The 21367-nt window shown below is 34.1% G+C and overlaps 1 protein-coding gene across 1 annotated transcript in view; it reads left to right on the forward strand.

Moving 5' to 3' along the window:
* The window catches only part of LOC133187543 (protein MON2 homolog), a 173801-nt gene that overhangs the window by 126365 nt on the left and 26069 nt on the right, over positions 1-21367 (forward strand). The window contains exons 21-27 of the mRNA XM_061322942.1: positions 7245-7420; positions 7764-7926; positions 8719-8973; positions 14385-14583; positions 15215-15798; positions 17964-18107; positions 18318-18446. Coding sequence (XP_061178926.1) covers positions 7245-7420; positions 7764-7926; positions 8719-8973; positions 14385-14583; positions 15215-15798; positions 17964-18107; positions 18318-18446 — 1650 coding nt within the window. The remainder of the gene's footprint in view (positions 1-7244; positions 7421-7763; positions 7927-8718; positions 8974-14384; positions 14584-15214; positions 15799-17963; positions 18108-18317; positions 18447-21367) is intronic.

A 21367-nucleotide genomic window follows, 5' to 3' on the forward strand; every position in this document is an offset into this window, starting at 1 on the left:
TGAGTATTTGATACAAAAGACTAAGCTGCAATAATGTAGCCCTCTCCGATTTTTTTTTATTTGATCTGATATTTTCTGGCCCCTCTCTCTCTCTCTCTGCCCCTCCCCCCCCCCCCCCCCCTCAAAAAAGGAGAGGGCTACATTATTGCAGCTATAAAAGATTGTATTTAGAAATTAACTGTGCATTGATTAAAGCGCAAAATTTTACATCTTTAATTGTAACTATTTGAACAATATAAATAAAGGTTGTGTTACCAGGCTAACACTGATGCGGGGAGCACGTGATCCGACGTACACCTGGATGCAAAACTCCCCACTGAGGACTCATCTGTACATAAACGTTTGACCTTCTGCATCAATGTTCATTTACTTATGTAAGTGGTATAAGACCCGAAACAATAAAAAAATGTTAAATTCAAACTGCGTTTTATTAACTTTTTTTTTAAACATTTTATATTTATACTATATGCAATATATTTTTTTTGTGTGTTATATATTCTTCCAGTGTCTGAACTCGTTGTTGTTTATCTGTTATTACAATGTACATATATGTTTCATGTAAAACGGTCTTTGTTCACTACTCTGTAAATGAGCCCGGCTCTCTGTACTTCTGAGTACTTTGATTTTCTTAACATCGGGCTCGATGCTATATGATGTTCTAGAAGCTTCCGTCAATATAAAGATTGGTGAATGACGAAAATATTTTGCAAATTTCCCTTTTTAATCGGTTATTACAACTTATTTCTTTTATATCATTTAAATCGAGTTTTAATTGAATAATTCAGTGATGACGTTTTATGTAATAAATAAACGATTGCTTGTTGTCAGTTTCATTAAAAATTGCCAGTAACTTAGATCCGCCAACCGGAAACGCCACCGTACTCACGTTTTAGCTATTTCATGGCTGTTTATAGAAAATGAAAGTAGACTTTTAATTTAATGTACGATACTTACTATGCGAGTGAAATCTAAATATAGTTTACGGACATCAGCTTGTATCTAGTGTATTGTTAGAGGAGTAAGTACGAACTCTGGTGCACCCGTTTCGGAGTTTATTTGCAAAATTTATTAATTTATAAGTATAGAAGATATGCATGTACTTGTAGTTTTCAGATGAAGAATGTTTTTGACCTCTAACATCTCTTTTTAATACTTCTTGTGCATGGGAATAGAACTTCCTGAAAAAAGTCAAGAAAATGTGTAGTTTGATACGATTAACCGGTTAATCGGTCGGAACGTTTTGCGGTTAACCGATTAGCAATTCTGTATTCGATTGCCATCCCTAATATATATACATATATATATATATATATATATATATATATATATATATATATATATATATATATATATATATATATATATATATAGCAGGAAGGGGGTGCACATGTATTACCCACTCAAAGAATCTGATTAGGATATGTTTTCTCTCATTGACAATCTGCTTTATAAAGGAAAAGAAATTCATTTTGGGAGAAAAAGTTCATCTTCATTCTTCAACTGTTCACAGTGTAGATATTTTACTGATATTCATTTTTGTTGGGAGTTTAACCAAATGTAGATTCCTATATAAATGCAAGAATTTTATTTTCCCATAATTCAGAGCTGTTTACTATTACAGAAATTCCATATTTATCCTGGATTTCTGTTTTTAAATAGGTTATGAATTGACCTCCAAAAATTATGCTTCTGTCATTATGCTCCAAATTTTAATTCTTTTTATATCATATTAAAGGGTTTTTATCGCGTATCTAAATTTCTTAAAAATAAAACACTATTATATTCTTGAAACATATAATTATCGTTTAATTATGAAATAATGTTGAAAACGGCCGTAATTAGATGATAAAACGTCCATAATATAGGGTCCTTGAAGTGAAAATCTCCACTAATTAGATAGGGGTCACATGGTACTGAAACGTCATAGGTGTCAATGGTCAATAGAACTTGTAAAGCTTATCGTAAGAAAAAATATATTGAATAGATTTTTACGCTAAATTAAAAGAATACACAGTATGGCCGGTTGAAATTTTGACATCGACTGTATTCCTTTGGTTATGGACGGTCAATCTTTTAGGTATGAACATCTAGCAAAGAGAAATAACCAGAAAATATGCCGACAATTGGAGAGAGGTCACCGAAGATGAAGCCTTTGACAACTCGGGACTTCAACTATTTAATAGCACGAATTACTAAAGTTTAACTTCGTAAACATATATAGATATGAGAATTTTAAATTCTCCTTCATTATTATTTTAATTAATTATAAATAATGTATATCTTCTATCTGTTCTAGCAGTGAATATCATGTACTAGAAATGACACTTCTTCAATGGCGCCATACGCCATTAAGAAGTTCACAACATTCCTAAGTACTATATTCTGTGTAACTTTTTAAAAATGCGTGTTTAATTGACATTTCTAATTTTTTTTTAAAAGTATCTTTCTTTAATATATTTTATAGGACAGAAAAAAAATCGTGATCGATCGGGCAAAAACGATTGTTCTGAATGGAGATATACCATGTAAATGCCATCGCATTTGCAGAGAACTTAGGCCCCCCTTTCAGGCTCTCAACCAAGTCCAGGAAATGTGGGGAAAAATTCTTTTTAAAACCTTTCTTGTGCACTTTTGTGCAACATTAAGCCATAAATTATACCTTACAAGCTGTCAGTTATTCAATTATCACTTAATTATTTTCTAACAGGTTTAATAGACACATCAAATGAGCCCTTTTATATACACAATAAGTACTTCGCTTGACCAGGATTCACACCTATGACGTCAGAGCAATGGCGCGTAACATCGGTGATCAAAATATGCATATTGAGAAATTCAAACTTTGAATTGCTGAAACATCAAAAATATTAGTTTTCAAGCAAAGATTTTTAAATATATGATTTTAATAGCATGTAAACTTTGTCATATCAAAAAATTTTGAGACGTGATAAAAACCCTTTAACTGACTTAACAGTGATAGAAATATACTTTTAACCTTAATTACACTGAAATAGATATTCAGAATGCTGTTTATGCATGATACATGCTGACAAAATGGATGTTAACTTAGCATTAAATAATCTCATCTAGGTATCAAATGTACCTTCGAATAGAAAATTAAAACAATGTATAACCAACGATAAATTACCAATGAAAAGCTCAAATTACAGACAAAAAATGCAGATTAGGATAAAGAGCTCTGATAATTTTGCAGAGGCACCACTTACAAAATAAAATTCCTCACTCTTTTTTTTTTTATCACTGAAATACATGTAAATACTATATGTGTATATATATATATATATATATATATATATATATATATATATATATTAGTATCAATTTCTAAACTAAGTACTAAGCTTGCACATTTTTATAATTAATTAAAAAGAATCTACAGTAAATGTCCAATCTCTGTCTAGGCCATCAGAAAAATACCTAGGATTAGAGACAAAAATATTTTTTGCATGTAATGTTGCAGTTTTAGAACTCAAAAATATCAAATGAAATGTATGGAGATAACAAAAAGTCTTCAAGCTTAAAAGTCCATTAAACAATACAAATTTTGGAGCAGAGCAAACACGGACCTCTAAATCATCAGAGGTGGAATCAGGTGCCATGGAGGAGTGAGCATCCCCTGCCAACCAGTCACACCCGCCGTCTGCTCCTTTTCATGATCGGGAAATAATGGAAAAAACCGTCGACAATTCAGTGTGTAAAGAATGGCCTAACAATAAGTATGAAAAATGTCAGTCAGCATTTGACATAATGATAAATTGCATTTGCAGACAAGGTCATTGTATCGACCATAGAACTTACGAATGACGACTTTAAACGAGATTGCTGATGTTCTTGTTTCATCAATTTGTTTGTCAATAATAAACCTCGTTTTAGAAATTGTTCATACATAGAGCATGCTCTTGCGTATCCAATCAACTGAGAGATATAAACCGTGTATGCAGGTGATGAAGGTGATGAAAATAATAAATGACAAGAAAATGCATGCATAATGTACATGTAATTTTTCAGCTCACCTGAGCTGAAAGCTCAAGGTAACTTTTCTGATCACCGGTTGTCTGGCACCTGTCTGTCTGTAAACTTTTCATTCACATTTTCAACCTCTTCTCAAGAAGATCTGGGCCAATTTTAATGAAAGTTGACACATTAACATCCTTGCATAAAGGGGATTCTAAATTATTCAAATAAAAGACCAAGCCCCTTCCAAAGGGAAATAGTCAAGAAAAGGCAAAGATAAGTGTGGGGTCATCAAAAAATCTTCTCATGAACCACTGGACCAGAAAAGATGAAATTTAAGTGAATTAAGCTTCCTGACATTCTAAATTGTTCAGCTCATGAGATAGGGTGGGCATTTGCAGGTCAATATATGCTTCTAGTATCACTAATAAAATAGTTTCCAAAAGATGCTTAAAAGATATACAAATATTAAAATCTGATACATACTTAGAAAATCTGAAATTTTCATGTTCCATGTACCCAGTATTTGAATACATAATATAAATAAAAGTTAAAGAACATTATTAAAAATGGAGTTTTTAAAGTATATCTTTAATTTAATTTAATAAATATATTCTAAAGAAAGAAAATATGCCATACCTCTTGGCTTTTCCTAATCAATGCAGTAGCTTTTTGCTTTGTAATGTCCTTCAAGAATTGGATGTCAGTTATGTCATTTTAGGGAAATTGGCATGTGATTTGATTAAAAATTTACAAGATACTGATATATATACATGTTATTGATATGTTCTGTACCTGTAAAACTTTGAATTTGAGCCATATACCATGTATTAGTCATGAAAGATCATGCATTTTCACAGACAGACACAATTAATCTGCATTGATGTTTTTTTCTTCAAACATACCAGTAGGTTTTATTTATTTGTTTACATTGATTGAATTGCTAAAATTGTGCTAATTTTTAGAGTATAAAGTTGATACAAATTACAAAAATTTGCTTTTCCTTGTAGAAAATTCTGAGATTCAATGTTGAACAATAAAATCAATAATTACCTATTGAACCTGTTTCATTTACTGTATGTGTACTTTAATAAGCAGGCTTCATATTTTGCGGCTTTGACACAGGCAACAATGCGCCAGTTCTTGATTACAATTAATAAATGATCTTTGTCAATTTGTACTCTTGTGCCTATCTGATCAGCCATTTTTGAAGGCATTCAGAATCGAGCCCAATTTAAGTGTGGCGCATATACATGTGTGTGATTTTATATAATATTTTAATTTTTTTTTTTAATTCAATTATGTGGCTCAATCTGAATAAACTGTTTGTACATGTAATGTTATACAATTGTTGCATGATCAGTTCATGCAAGTGAGGAAAATATGAAGATTTATTCAGCCAAGAAAAATCATATTCCCCGAGGACTTCGCCCGAGGGGAATATGATATTTCTTGGCTGAATAAATCATGTTTCCCAAACATTCATACAATAAATTGTTTATTATACCGAAACAAGTAAAAACTTTAAAAATAAACATGAACTTTCAAATTCGCCATCGCTCTTAAATTCACTTTCAATTTAAACATAGTTTTACTGAAACACAGAAGTCCATCAGCAATTTTGTGACGTAAACCAGGCTATTGTGACGTATACTTCTCTCAGTTGTTTTCGTTCAACGAACAATAACTATTGCAGGAAAATGTATTACGGTAGGTCTCCGAAGAGGTTGAATATGATGAAAAGCATGACGACGACAGGGAAATATGAAGTTTTATGGCCCTGTCACGTGATAATCAAGAACCAGTCAGATAACACGTTGTATAGAATAATTATAATGAGGTGTAATAATACTAAAAATGCAGCATTTGGCCACCTTTTGTAATAAATTTAAATAAAAACTGGATTTTTCTTAAAGTTACATAATGAGTCAAAATCATGTGTTTCTTTTAAGATAATTGTATCACAAAACAAAAGATTTATGTGAAATATGAATATAGCAAAGTTTTGAAAACTCAACTGCACTGTAAAGCAAGAAAAGAACTGCAAAAGTTTTTTTTTTTAACGTAAAGATTTTTTTTACTTTTATTTTTCTCCATAAAAGTAGATTTTTTTAGGTTCTGAAACCTGTAATTTTCTGAAACCTGATATTTTCAAAAACTGAACAAAATTTGCATATATACGTGTCATGCAAAAATTCTAGTTTTGTCAATTTCCCAATTTTTCCGTCATGGTGTCACTTTAAGTTTAATTATAACCACCAAAAAATTTTTAAAAATCATATATTTTTTTTAAGGTTAAAATTCTGAAGCAAGAATTTTATGATTTCACTAAAATTAAAAATGGTTTGAAGTTTTTAATAGCTATATGAATTTAAGAAACTGGAATTTACTGCAAAACTCGAAACACTGCTTGTGTACACACTCTACATGGCTTGATTATCTCCTGAATTTCACCAATAGTAGAAAACAGATAGGATTCTAAGTCATGTCCCACTCCACATGATACCTATGAACTGTATATACACTTCCTTTGACAACTTACTTGAGAGGCATTTTGGTGGGTGATGATGAGTCGTGATTGGTTTTAAAAAGGTTATCAGAAATGAAAATGTGGTAATATTGTTGATCTGTAAATGATGGTGGACTTTTACTTAACCTGTGAGGCTTAATACGGCCAGGTGGTCAAATAATTTGACAGTGATAATTATACCTGATTGCTTAAATTCTTTATGTAAACTAATTTTCAAAAAGTTAATATACTATTTCAAAATTTTATTTATTTTAGTGGTACATTAGTAGCACCGATTCATAATTACACCAGTGAATCACTTCATACCCGTGATTTCTCTAAATTTTGAATACGTCAGTTTATAAGTGCACATATAGTATTTATCCCTAACATAATTTAATACATCAATCTTTTCCCTCCGTTCCCTTAACATGCTGGTATTGTGTCTCTGTTAATCCCCTTCACCTACCCTTTTCATGTCAAAAATTTATTTCTCTCCATTCCATTTCTATAACCCCCTCCCCCTCACCAAAAATTCAGATTTGCTGTTGTACTGTGAGATTCTTTGAATATGTCTCCAAGTCCTGCAGCACTTTACTCTTGTCTTCGTTCTGTGAGTTATCCTGAAAAGCAGGTTTTGTACACGAGATCATTGTGGTCTTTTTCCTTGGATGTCAAATTAACTCAAAATACTTATCAAATGAAATAGATAAGAGTATCACTTGAACCTTAATTTTTCATATTTTTTTTCTACTTGTAGAAGTTACAGTCAATGATTCTGGGCCCTCTGCAAGAATTATCCTCCATACCTCAGCCAGACATTAGACAGAGACAGTTAGAGTGTGTCCTACAGATACTACACAACAATGGGGATAAACTGGTCCATGGCTGGCCCCTCATCCTGGGGGTCATTGCAGCACTGGACAGTGATCAGGGGTAAGATTTATAGCTGTTGTTATACAGAGCTTCATATCAGCTCCCAGTAAAGTAACCGATCATTATGTATACCCAGCTTTAAGATTGCAGTGCATGGATTAATTGTTGAAGTGTGCTGGAAAATAAAACACTGACACCAAAAGATAAATTGAATTCTTAAAAAAAGATGTTGTGCAAATATACACTAATTCAGAACCCCCTTCCCCCTATTTTGATTGTGTTCCTCATAAGAAAAATTGTAGAATTTTCACTAAATCTGATTGTTTGGTTGAGAATCTAATATTGTGAATCTAACATATTTTTGATGATTTCTGAACTCCTAAGATTCAAACTCTGTTTACAGAGAGAAGTTGATTCAGACGGCCTTCCAGAGCCTCCAACTGGTCGTCACAGACTTTCTTCCCATCATTCCTTGCGTCTATTTAAAGAACTGTGTGGAGGTGGCAGCCAAATTCGGACTCCAGAACCGCGAGCTCAACATCAGCCTCACTGCCATTGGACTACTGGTATACTTATATTGACTTCAATGAGTTTACATAGGCTGATATTATGTCTGATATTTAACTCGCTAAATTAGGAGATATGTCCTGTTTGTGTGGATATATTGGTACTTGTTAAGGTCAAGATCTAGTAATGAAAGGTGCCTATAGATTTTTCAAATTTGAAAAGCGAGTTCTTTTAGTGATCCTTTTCAAATATAGCTTGGTAAGATAAGGTGTATCTGGACATAATTTTTAGGTAAACTCAACGAAAAAACATGTTTTAAATTGTCATTTTCAATGAAAAATGAAGAAACTCAGGTATGAATTTCGGAGTTTTTTCCATCTCAGGTAAAAGAAATGTATCAATATTGCCCACAGTCTCTCAGAAAATGGTTTTTCGTATCTTCTTGACCTCTACTTTTAAATGATATTTAATTGAATATAGGTATCAGGGTTACTTTTGAATGATTTCAAATTGTTTTTTCGTGGAGTTTACCTAAAAATTATGTCCCGATACACCTTATTTTACCAAGCTATGTTTGTAAAGGATCATTAAAAGGACTCGCCCCTCAAATTTGAAAAGTGTGTAGGCACCTTTCATTTACTAGATCTTGGCCTTAAGGAGCGTAAAGAATGATAAAAAGCTAAAAACTGAATAAAAATTAGTACCTGGATGAATTTAAAGCTTATTTTTACACAAAAAAGAAACGAAGAATAAGCTTTTTGTTTATAGTTTTGAAAGAGAAATTCAGTTCACAAATTTTGTAATGGCATTTTAGTATATTGTTTGTCAAAGAGATTTTTCTTTGTATACAGTGGAACATCTCAGACTTTTTCTACCAAAATCGACAACGAATTGAGAGTGAGTTGAATGCAGCACAGTCTGAGAAGGGTAAGGACGACATCCCCCCATTTGATGCTCTGTGGATGAGCCTGTATATGAAACAAGGGGAGTTGTGTGTAGACCAGAGGCCAGCAGTCAGGAAGTCAGCGGGACAGACTCTGTTCTCTACCATCAGTGCCCATGGGGGACTCCTCCAAACCAATACGTGGAAGAAAGTATTACGGCAGGTCAGTACAGAGGTGTCATCACGATAATGAAGATTGAAAAAAAGAGGCCCTTTGGTCATGGTTCGAGGTTTGCTAACAAGAGGCCCATAGCCACAATACTTGAGTTACATTTACTGACAAAAATATGTAGATAAGGCCATAATAAAAAAAATTACTAGATTCTCATCCAAATTATTTTAAAAACTGGTGGATGGGTGGATTTTATTTGATATTTGTATGCCCTGCTTGAAAAGTAAGGGGTATATAGTGAAGGGGGTGTCCCTCCTTCCACACACTTTGGGGTACCCATCACTTATATGCAAATCCTCCTATACCACTGAATAATATTTAATCGGAGTTTCACAGAATCTTTATTACATAGTGCAGTTGTGCACCTCCTATTTTATTTTTTGATTGGACAAATATATAGGGTTACCCATAGCAAAATATGGACACTGCCATTCTTTCTATAACATGGGGGATATCATCTCTTATCCGTAACTCCTCCTGTACCACTGAATAAGATTTAATCAGACTTTCAAAGAATCCTTATTACACAGTGCCACTGTGCAGCTCCTACTAGTATTTTATTTTTCAATCAGACAGATATTTGAGCTTTCCCAGAGCAAAACATAAACACTGCCATTCTTTCTAAAATATGGGGGGGAGGGGGGGGGGGGGGTACGATCTCTTATCTGCAACTCCTCCTATATCAATGAATGAAATTTAATTAGACTTTCACAGAAAACCAGGGAATTAGTTTGTGAGAATCTCGGATTTTTATGCCCCGCCATGAATATGGCCGGGGCATATAGTGTTTGTCATGTCCGTCTTCCGTCCTTCTGTCTGTCCTTCCGTCACACTTTGCGTTTAGCTCTGTTCAAAGCTCAGTTTCAAAGAAACTATCCAAGATATTTTTATCAAACTTCATATGCTGATAGATATTGATGAGGGCTATGCAACTGCATCAACATTTTTTGACCTTGACGTTTCCTTTGACCCTGACCTCACTTTTCTTAAATTAGTGTTTAGCTCAGTTTTAAAGATACCATTCAAGATAGTGTAATCAAACTTCATATGTTGATACATACTGATGTAAGCTATTCAATTGCATCAACATTTTTTTGACCTTGACCTTTATTTTGACCTTGACCTCACTTTTCTTAAATTAATGTTTAGCTCTGTTTTAATGACACCATTCAAGATATTTTTAACAAACTTCATATGCTGATACATACTGATGAGAGCTATTCAACTGCATCAATATTTTTTACCTTGACCTTTCCTTTGACCTTGACCTCACTTTTCTTAAATAAGTTTTTAGCTCAGTTTTAAAGAAACCATTCATAATATTTTCATCAAACTTCATATGCTAATACATACTGATGTAACCTTTTCAACTGCATCAACATTTTTTGACCTTGACCTTTCCTTTGACCTTGACCTCACTTTTCTTAAATTAGTGTCAAACTTCGTATGCTGATACATACTGATGAGAGCTATTCAACTGCATCAATATTTTTTGACCTTGACCTTTCCTTTGACTTTGACCTCACTTTTCTTAAATTAGTGTTTAGCTCAGTTTTAAAGAAACCATTCATAATATTTTCATCAAACTTCATATGCTAATACATACTGATGTAACCTTTTCAACTGCATCAACATTTTTTGACCTTGACCTTTCCTTTGACCTTGACCCCACTTTTCTTAAATTAGTGTCAAACTTCATATGCTGATACATACTGATGAGAGCTATTCAACTGCATCAATATTTTTTGACCTTGACCTTTCCTTTGACCTTGACCTCACTTTTCTTAAATTAGTGTTTAGCTCAGTTTTAAAGAAACCATTCATAATATTTTCATCAAACTTCATATGCTAAAACATACTGATGTAACTTTTTCAACTTTCAACTTTTTAGCTCACCTGAGCCGAAGGCTCAAGTGAGCTTTTCTGATCACATTTTGTCTGTAGTCCGTCTGTCCGTCTGTCCGTCTGTCCGTCCGTCTGTCTGTAAACTTTTCACATTTTCGACTTCTTCTCAAGAACCACTGGGCCAATTTCAACCAAACTTGCCACAAAGTATCCTTGGGTGAAGGGGATTCAAGTTTGTTCAAATGAAGGGCCACGCCCTCTTTCAAGGGGAGATAATAAAGAATTAGTGAAAAATTAATAGCATCTTTTAAAAATCTTCTTCTCAAGAACCACAAAGCCAGGGAAGATGAAACTCATGTGGAAGCATCCTCAGGTAGTGTAGATTCAAGTTTGTTCAAATCATGACCCCCGGGGGTAGGGCGGGGCCACAATGGAGGATCAAAGTTTTACATAGAAATATATGGGGAAAAACCTTTAAAAATCTTCTTCTCAAGAACAGCAAAGCCATGATGAGTCATATTTATATGGAAGCATCCTCAGGTAGTGTAGATTCAAATTTGTTCAAATCATGACCCCCGGGGGTAGGGCGGGGCCACAATGGAGGATCAAAGTTTTACATAGAAATATATGGGAAAAATCTTTAAAAATCTTCTCCTCAAGAACAGCAAAGCCATGATGAGTCATATTTATATGGAAGCATCCTCAGGTAGTGTAGATTCAAGTTTGTTCAAATCATGACCCCTGGGGGTAGGGCAGGGCCCCAAAGGAGGATCAAAGTTTTACATAGAAATATATGGGAAAAACCTTTAAAAATCTTCTTCTCAAGAACAGCAAAGCCATGATGAGTCATATTTATATGGAAGCATCCTCAGGTAGTGTAGATTCAAGTTTGTTCAAATCATGACCCCCGGGGGTAGGGCGGGGCCACAATGGAGGATCAACGTTTTACATAGAAATATATGGGAAAAACCTTTAAAGATCTTCTCCTCAAGAACAGCAAAGCCATGATGAGTCATATTTATATGGAAGCATCCTCAGGTAGTGTAGATTCAAGTTTGTTCAAATCATGACCCCCGGGGGTAGGGCGGGGCCACAATGGAGGATCAAAGTTTTACATAGAAATATATGGGAAAAACCTTTAAAAATCTTCTTCTCAAGAACAGCAAAGCCATGATGAGTCATATTTAAATGGAATCATCCTCAGGTAGTGTAAATTCAAGTTTGTTCAAATCATGACCCCTGGGGGTAGGGTGGGGCCCCAAAGGAGGATCAAAGTTTTACATAGAAATATATGGGAAAAACCTTTAAAAATCTTCTTCTCAAGAACAGCAAAGCCATGATTGGTCATATTTATATGGAAGCATCCTCAGGTAGTGTAGATTCAAGTTTGTTCAAATCATGACCCCCGGGGGTAGGACGGGGCCACAATGGAGGATCAAAGTTTTACATAGAAATATATAGGAAAAATCTTTAAAAATCTTCTTCTTAATAACAGCAAAGCCCTAATTGATCATATTGATATGGAAGCATCCTAAGGTAGTATAGATTTAAGTATGTCCAAATCATGACCCCTGGGGGTAGGGTGGGGCCCCAAAGGAGGATAAAAGTTTTACATAGAGATATATAGGAAAAATCTTTAAAAATCTTCTTCTCAAGAACAGCAAAGCCCTGATTGATCATATTTATGTGGAAGTATACTCAGGTAGTGTAGATTCAAGTTTGTTCAAATGTTTGCCCCCCTGGGGTTGGGTGGGGCCACAATGGAGGATCAAAGTCTGAAATAGAAATAGAAATATATAGGAAGATTTCTTCTGATGAAGAACTGCAAAGCCATGATTAGTCATTTTGATATGGAAGCATCATCAGGTAGTGTAAATTCAATTTTGTTCAAATGATGACCCCCGAGGGTTGGGTGGGGCCCAATAGGGGGATAGAAAATTTTACATAAGAACACATAGAAAAAATATTTCTTCTCAAGAACAGAAAAGCTATGTTTAGTCATATTGATATGGAAGCATCTTCAGGTAGTGTAGATTCAAGTTTGTTCAAATGATGACCCCCGAGAGTAGGACGGGGCCACAATGGAGGATCGAATGTAACATAAGAACATATAGAAAAAATATTTCTTCTCAAGAACAGAAAAGCTATGTTTAGTCATATTGATATGGAAGCATCCTCAGGTAGTGTAGATTCCAGTTTGTTCAAATGATGACCCCTGGGATAGGGAGGAGCCACAAGGGGGGATCAAATTTTTACAAAGGAATATATCAGAAAATTTTTTTAAAATATTTTGACATGGAAGCATCATCAGGTAGTTTAAAATTCAAGCCCCCCCCCCCCCCCCGGAATCTTTTCAATACTGAACTGATTTGTGCTTTTGCCTATCCACTGTGCTCAGGTGAGCGATGTGGCCCATGGGCCTCTTGTTATGATCTTGACCTTTCCTTTGATCTTGACCTCACTTTTCTTAAATTAGTTTCTGAATCAAACGTCATATGCTGATACATACTGATGTAAGCTATTCAACTGCAGCAATATTTTTTGACCTTGACCTTTCCTTTGACTTGACCTCACTTTTCTCAATTTGTGTTAAAATGTTGCATTACTAATATACCCTTGGCGGGGCATTCATGTCCTATGGACATATTTCTAGTTTAACTCAGTTTTAAAGAAACCATTCATAATATTTTTATCGAACTTCATATGTTAATACATACTGATGTAAGCTTTTCAACTGCATCAACATTTTTTGACCTTGACCTTTCCTTTGATCTTAACTTCAAAAGTTAATGTTAAGCTCTGTTTAAAAAAAAAACATTCAAAATATTTTTATCAAACTTAATATGCTGATATGTATTTGTGAGAACTATTCAACTGCATCAAAAATGTTAGACCTTGAACTTTCCTGTGACCTTGACCTCACTTTTCATAAATTTGCATTTTGCTTAGTGTTAAAGAAATCATTTATGTCAGCTTATGCACTTTATACATAAATTCGTGAGAATTTATCATCTGTATCCAATTTTATAGATTTCAATTTTAAAAAAACTATTCAAGATACTCTCATCAAATTTCATACACTTATACAAATTTTCATGTTGCATTACTTATATATCCTAGGCGGGGCATTCATGTCCTATGGACATATTTCTAGTTTTATTATGGCTTAAATAAAGACCCCATGATTTTAACAATTTATTGTGAACAAGTTTGAATCTACATGGGGAGGCTTTCCCATTCACTTGACTAATTTGGACCCATAGTTCATAAATAGAAGATATATTTAAAGATTTTTACATACTTTTGTCTTTACCATCATTATCTCTTCATTATCTCCCCTCATAAAAAGACATGACCCTTTATTTGAACAAACTGTGCAATTTCCTTTTACCCAATTTCAAATAAATATCAAATTCTTATACCCTGTATTTGATGTAGCTTTGTGTACTGGTAGTTTTATCACTATCAAAAAAAATAGCTGATAAACACTCAGTGTAACATTAATTATCCCTTCTACACTGGTATGTATGTTTCCTTTATTCTGATTTGATTAATAGGTGTTATTTCCACTACTGGAGAATGTACAGAAGTTGTCCAGCACTGCCTCTAATGTAAAAGATGAAGCCGCCACTGGAAACATTCTGATCCACCACTCAAGAGACACTGCGGAGAAACAGTGGGCGGAGACTTGTGTCCTATCATTAGCTGGAGTTGCTAGGACATTCAATTCCAAACGAAAAATCCTACAAACAATTGGTAAAGTATCTCAAGAGATAATTTGAAAGAGTTATTGCCCTTTGAACACAATATTTCATTGAACATCACAAGAGTTACTGTTCCTTGATCACCAAAAGCACATTTAACAGAACATGTTTATTATCCATGCTATAATTTTCAAAACATCATTAATGAGCTCACAAATTTTCTTAATAGAAAACATTTGTACTGCTTGATGTTCAAAAACGTTGAATTGTTCTGGTTATTCTGTGAAAATCACATATTTTCTTATGGTCAGATTTTAGTCATTTGAGGAAAATATATTGGTTCTTATGTGTTGAAGAAGTGCTGACTTGATATATACAGTCAAACCTCGTTATCTCAAACTCGAAGGAACAAAGAAAATACTTCGAGATAACCGAGGATTTGAGATATCCAGGGTAAAATACTTAAGGAATAAGCAGTTGGGACTTCAAAATCACTTCGACATATTTATAGTATTCGAGATATCCATGTTCGAGATACCATAGTTCAACCGTAATTCAAAATTTCAATCTCGTGGGGGACATGAATTCATGGGTCTCTTCTTCCCAACAAAACAACGAAAATTAAACCCCACAAAAATTAGTCATTTCATATAGTAATTTATAATATTTTTCTGTTTTCTCAGGTGATTTTCCACGGGCTTGGTCTCTTCTTCTGGAGTACATTGAGACGAATGCTATGTGTAACAATGCAGAAGTGTCACTCGCAGCCCTCAAATCATTCCAGGAAATTCTACAGATGAGCACTGACCCTAAAGACAAGTCAGATGACCTATTGCCCTTGATGAAGCCTCCTTCTGAAGTAATCATATCAAGGTCAGAAGATACCAGTAAGGTGTTACCAAGGACAACAAGTGAGGATAGTGACCTTGACCTAGCCTTGTGGACAGCAGCTTGGAAGGTTTGGTTGAACATTGGTACTAGTGCCACCAAGCCCCCTCCTTCTGGGGGTAAACCAACAGACCGTGGGGTGTATGTCCCATCACAGGCATTTCTTACTGCCCTGGTGCAAACGTTCCCACCTTTGTTTGAACATATCAAGTCACGGTTTGTGGCGGCAGATCTGCAGAAGTTGTCCCGGGTTCTGAAGACAGCCCTCTGTGTACCTGTCCATGGAGATGCCTCCCCATTCATTATTCCCTCCTTCCCAGATGTCACCACTACACCATTACAGGAAGCTACCCTAGCTGCCATGGAGTCTCTTATTAAGGTAATAAGCAGAAATCTGAAAAGATATTTCAGTCACTGCAAGTTTGAAAGGATCTTTTCTTCAAAAGCAGTGAAATCTTTGACTGCATGATATTGACTTCTGGCAGATATTAAAAATGTTGATAATCACAAACTTATCTGAAAATGGATACATTGAGAGTTTATGTATAGGTCACTGGTAATGAAAAAAAAACTGTTGTCTGAAAATGTCAATTAAAAATTTGATACATATATAGAATCGCATTTCTTTATTCCACTGACACACCGGTAAGTTTCCTGATAATTTAGTACATTTATATGTTAAAGATATCAGCTATTAGAAAAGGAAATCTCTCATTCAGCAAAGGCAGTTTAAAATCATGACTAACTTTAGAGTTTAGGAGGGGGTAAGGACAATACGGTCATATCATGGGTTAATTTTTATGCCCTGGGGCTGGGGCATATAGAGTTTGTCCTGTCTGTCTTCTGTCCTTCTGTCTGTTCTTCCATCTTGCTTTGCCTTTAGCTCAGTTTCAAAGAAACTATATAAGATATTTTATCAACTTCATATGCTGATACATATTGATGGAGCTATTCAACTGCATCAACATTTTTGACCTTAACCTTTCCTTTGAGCTTGACCGCACTTTTCTTAAATTTGTGTTAAGCTCAGTTTTAAAGAAACCATTCAAGATAGTGTTATCAAACTTCATATGCTGGAACATACTAAAGTTAGCTCAATTTTTTGACTTTGACATTTCCTTTGACCTTGACCTCACCTTTCTTAAATTAGTGTTTAGCTCACTTAAGAAACCATTCAAGATGGACCATTGCCAAGTAAGTATAAGCCCTATCTGGACCAAACGTGCATGGATGATGCATCTTGGGATGTACGCTAACCAAACTGCTTGGGATGCTGGATCCGACCTAGATTTTCCACATGAGTGAATTTTAGCCATATTTTAACCAAATTAGCATGGATGATGTAGCTAGGGATGGTCACTTCAAGACTTGCTTTGGATTCTGAATCAGACCTACATTTTCCAGATGAGTGACCAGAATAATTTTTTTGGAGTAGCTATATAACATTATGGCCTGTTATGATTAAACTTGCATAGATGGTGCATCTAAGGATGAAAACTTCCAGACTTACTTCGGATGTTGGAACTGACCAAAATTTTCTTGATTAGTAAACAGGATAAATGTTTTTTGAACAGGTCTATTTCTAAGTAACTATAAGTCGTACTCAAACCAAACTTTTTTGGATATTGATCTTGGGATGTACACTAACTAAAAAAAAGAATATGCTGTGAAATTTGCCTTACTTAAAGATAACATTCGTCGAGGTGAGCTTCGTAGTCTTTGATTACCTATGTTTGAACTTGACATTTCCTTTGACCTTGGCGTCACTTTTCATAAATTAGAATTTAGCTCAATTTTAAAGAAACCATTCATTTTAATTTTATCAAACTTCACATGCTAATACATACTAATGTAAGCTTTTCAACTGCATCAGCATTTGTTGACCTTGAGGTTTCTTTTAACTTTGACCTCACTTTTCTTAAATTAGTGTTTACCTCTGCTTTAAATATCATTCAAGATATTTTTATCAAACTTCATATGCTGAAACGTATTAGTGAGAGCTATTCAAGTGCATCAAAAACTGTTGACCTTGACCTTTCCTGTGATTTTGACCTCACTTTTCTTAAATTTGCATTTTGCTTAGTTTTCAAGAAACTGTCTAAGATATTTTTATGTCATCTTATGCAGTTTTACATAATTTGGTGAGAATTTATCATCTATGTCCAATTTTTTAGATTTCAATTTTTAAAGAAAACTATTCAAGATATTCTCATCAAACTTCATACACTATCAGAATTTTTCATATTGCATTACTAATATACACTCAGTGGGGCGTTCATGTCCTATGGACATATTTTTAGTTTTCAATATTGATTTTCCATGCAAGTTAGAACAATTAAGAGCCAGATTTTATAGTGAGTGTTATTTGAGATTGTTTTATGAAAAAACAATCAACCCTCTTGTATCTGCAATAGTGTTAAATGTAAAATCTAAATTAAAAAGCTGTAACTTTTATTAGATTGTCCAGACTGGCCCGATTCCAAAATGTCCATGTACCCTGACATCTTGTAATTACATGTATATTACAAATTATCTTTATTTCAGGCTGTCCAGACAGGTCCAGAGTCCATGCAGTCCATGTATCCTGACATCTTTGACCAGTTGCTGACATTCATTGAGTATGGAGTCAGAGTTCCCAAGTTCGGGCAGTTGGATGCCAAGGCATTTGGAGCTGTCAAAGGGCCACAGGTTTGTAGTCTATAAAAATGTTTCTTTATCAATTTGTGAGATTAAATTTTAGCAGTAACTTGTATTATTGGTTCTGACGGTCAATATGATTTTAAATTATGGAAATATAAAATCAGTTTTGATAAGTTATTCTAGAGGAAAAATATACTAATTTACTCTGTGCCATTTCTTGTGATTGAATTCTTTTAATTTTAAATACCTTTACCTTAGGTGGATTGGGTGACCATGAACTTTGTGCCATTTGCTGAGAAGGCAGTAGATATGGTTGTGGATTTGTATCGGGTCACTGCCAAGCATTCTGTTGTGATTCAGTCACATGTTCTCCAGAAGATTATACAGGTTTGTACTGATTGTACAGCAGTGGAAAGTCTTAACTGATAGGGTTTTTTTTAATTTTTTGGTGACCCACTTGACCCAGTGGTAAGGGTTCTGAGTCACAGAGTATAAGGAGTTAATCCTTATGTCATGGTTTGACCCAGTGGTAAGGGTTCTAGAGTCACAGTGGTAAGGGTTCTAGAGTCATAGAGTATAAGGAGTTGATCCTTATGTCACAGTTCAAAACTGAGGTACTATATGTCACAGTGAATGCTGGCATGAAAAAGATCCCTCACTGTTCATGGCCATAAGTGCCTAGTACAAGTTTATAAATTTGTAGCCTTCCACAGGCAATTGGTGGAATCCCAGTATGAGGGAGAAAATCTTGAATGGACATAAAGTAAACAAATAAACATAAATTTATAGTTTAAATATTTAACTACTGTAAATTACTTTTTATTCATGGGAACTTTATTTTCGTGTAATTACGTGAGACACTGTGCTCGCGAAGATATTATTCTCATGTATATTAGTATTCCTAAAGATTATAATATAGAGCAGTAACCACAATTCGTGAAAATTTTGTCTCTCTAATAAAGAATTGATGTATATCTCGTAAAATAAGGTTCGCGGAAATTAAGTGATCTACAGTGTAGTCCAGTCAACACGCGATAGTAAGTTGTTACTGTATAGCTCCCACAGGAAACGACTGCCATCCAAGAGGCCAGGAACTTTGCAATCTGACGCCAAGTGCACCGGCGGCTGTCATCTTTTATTATAGATAACAACAGATCTAACACAATATCAACATATAAATATTATTTATTCAGAGTAAAAATCTATCAATTAAAAAGGTAGTCATATTTACCTTAATGTTGTGTGTGTTTACTAAATATCAAAACCTCTGTATACTGGAAATCATCAAATTTCATGACACCTTATTTTTGTGAGCTAATATAGTATTGTTTTTATATGCGAGACAATTTTTTTCGCAATTTCTATTATTGTTCTATATAATCTTTAAGAATACTATTATACACATATAATAGTGAAATTTTGGCAAGCAAACAGTGTGGCATATTTACGTGAAAATAAAGTTCTTGCAAATGAAACGTGATTTACAGTACATATGTCATTAATTTATATTTTCATAAAAATTACTTGAATTTGATTCGTTGAGAAACATTTGTTGAAAAACACTGTTACACTCTGAATATTGAAACCACGTCCTTCAGTGCGAAAGAACTTGGAAAGAGTCACTATTGCTTGACGACGGGTGATGTTAAAAAAAAATAGTGACTGTGCAGAATCTATGTGCTCGTGCTTCACTTTTCTTTGTATTTAACTGCATGTTGTTGAGGGTAACATTGAAAATTTTCATCCCTCAAAAACCATGCATTGTCAACCTCGGCTACCCCTCAGGTGACAGTGGTTTTCTTGGGATGAAAATTTTCAATATTATACCCTCAACTACATCCATTCAATATTTATATAATAGAATTTCACTTTTACAAACTATTGGACTTTGTTATGTAAATCACATGTCAGTCTGCAGCTATGTGTCCAGGATCACAGAAGCAAACTACTGAAGATACCTGAAAAACATTTACAGCTAAACAGATCCTAGGAATGGAGGATTTCTTTTGAGCTTATTTGGACAGCTTGGAGATTATTTAATATGTGTTAAGAAAGAAATGATAGATTAAATTAGCATAATAAATCATGCTGAATAACCTATGAATAATAAAAGGAGTATTTGATATAAAATATTAAAAAAAAAAAATTCCTTTTACAGTTTATGTCAAATTTCGAATTAATTAATGGAATGATAACATTAAGTTGAGATGTAAATGCCAGCTTGCTCAATTAAGTGACGGCTTTCCAAATATATAAATGGATATTTTGATTTTCATGTTTCCCACATGATATGTTGTGTTACATGTAGTTAATAATATCATTATAATTATAATGTATCAGGGAATACATTTAGTGGCTGTACCATACTCTTTAGATATTCTTGCATATAATAAGAATTATATATTTCATGTAAAACATGCATGAGCTCCCATTACTGAGGAGTCTTATTTTTTTCATGGATTCCTCTCCAACCTTTTCCCAGTGAATTGCTGATCCTCTAGCCAAAATCTAGTATTCTTTTCATCCTTTTCAAATAGTGACCACATTTCCCCTCTGTGGCCCCTTCCTGTTGTATCATCATTAGATAAGTAGGGGGTCAGTGTTCTTTCAAGTTTTATCAGTAGATTGTTATGTGGACAGAATGACCGCTGTCTTTCTGATATGTCCAGAAGAGCCAGTACACAAAAGACACCTTCAATCAAGGTTATTTAAAGCACCAGACCAATGGCAGATGTACTTGTCTAGAATCAATTATCGCTAGATTCCAATTATCTATACACTGGACATTAATTTTTTATTTAGACTGCTCCTAGTCCACTTGTCATCTATGCTGGCTTCACTTTTATATAGCCGTTGCACAAGTACATACAAATCATTGGAATGAAATACGAAATGAAAAAATACTTTGTATAAGCATTCCTTGAAAGAGAGTAATTGTGTAATGTACCAGATTCTGAGGACCAAGGAATTACCAGAAAACTTTTTTTTTTGGCTGTGCATCAAGTTAAACATTGTCCACAAGGTCAGGCAAGACTGTACCTATAGGTTCAATATTTTTATCTGTTTGACAGTTTCTTGTAGATATATGCTAAATAATGTCAGTGTTAAGATTCTTCAATGTGTGTATGTATTAAAAGAAATAAACAATATGCCATTTAGGTCCATAGAATTGGGAACATTGCTTATATTTTAAAACTTTTGTCTCAATTTTGTTTAATGGTTTGCTCTAGGCTATCACAATTTTTTTTTTTAAATTTTAGTGCCGTTGCTAGATAATGTCCAAGTTGACAGATCATAAAGACACATCA

This window comes from Saccostrea echinata, unplaced genomic scaffold, assembly GCF_033153115.1.
Source record: "Saccostrea echinata isolate AGI-Se365-2 ecotype Australia unplaced genomic scaffold, CSIRO_AGI_Sech_v1 ptg000015l, whole genome shotgun sequence".
Classification (NCBI taxonomy): Eukaryota; Metazoa; Mollusca; class Bivalvia; order Ostreida; family Ostreidae; genus Saccostrea; species Saccostrea echinata.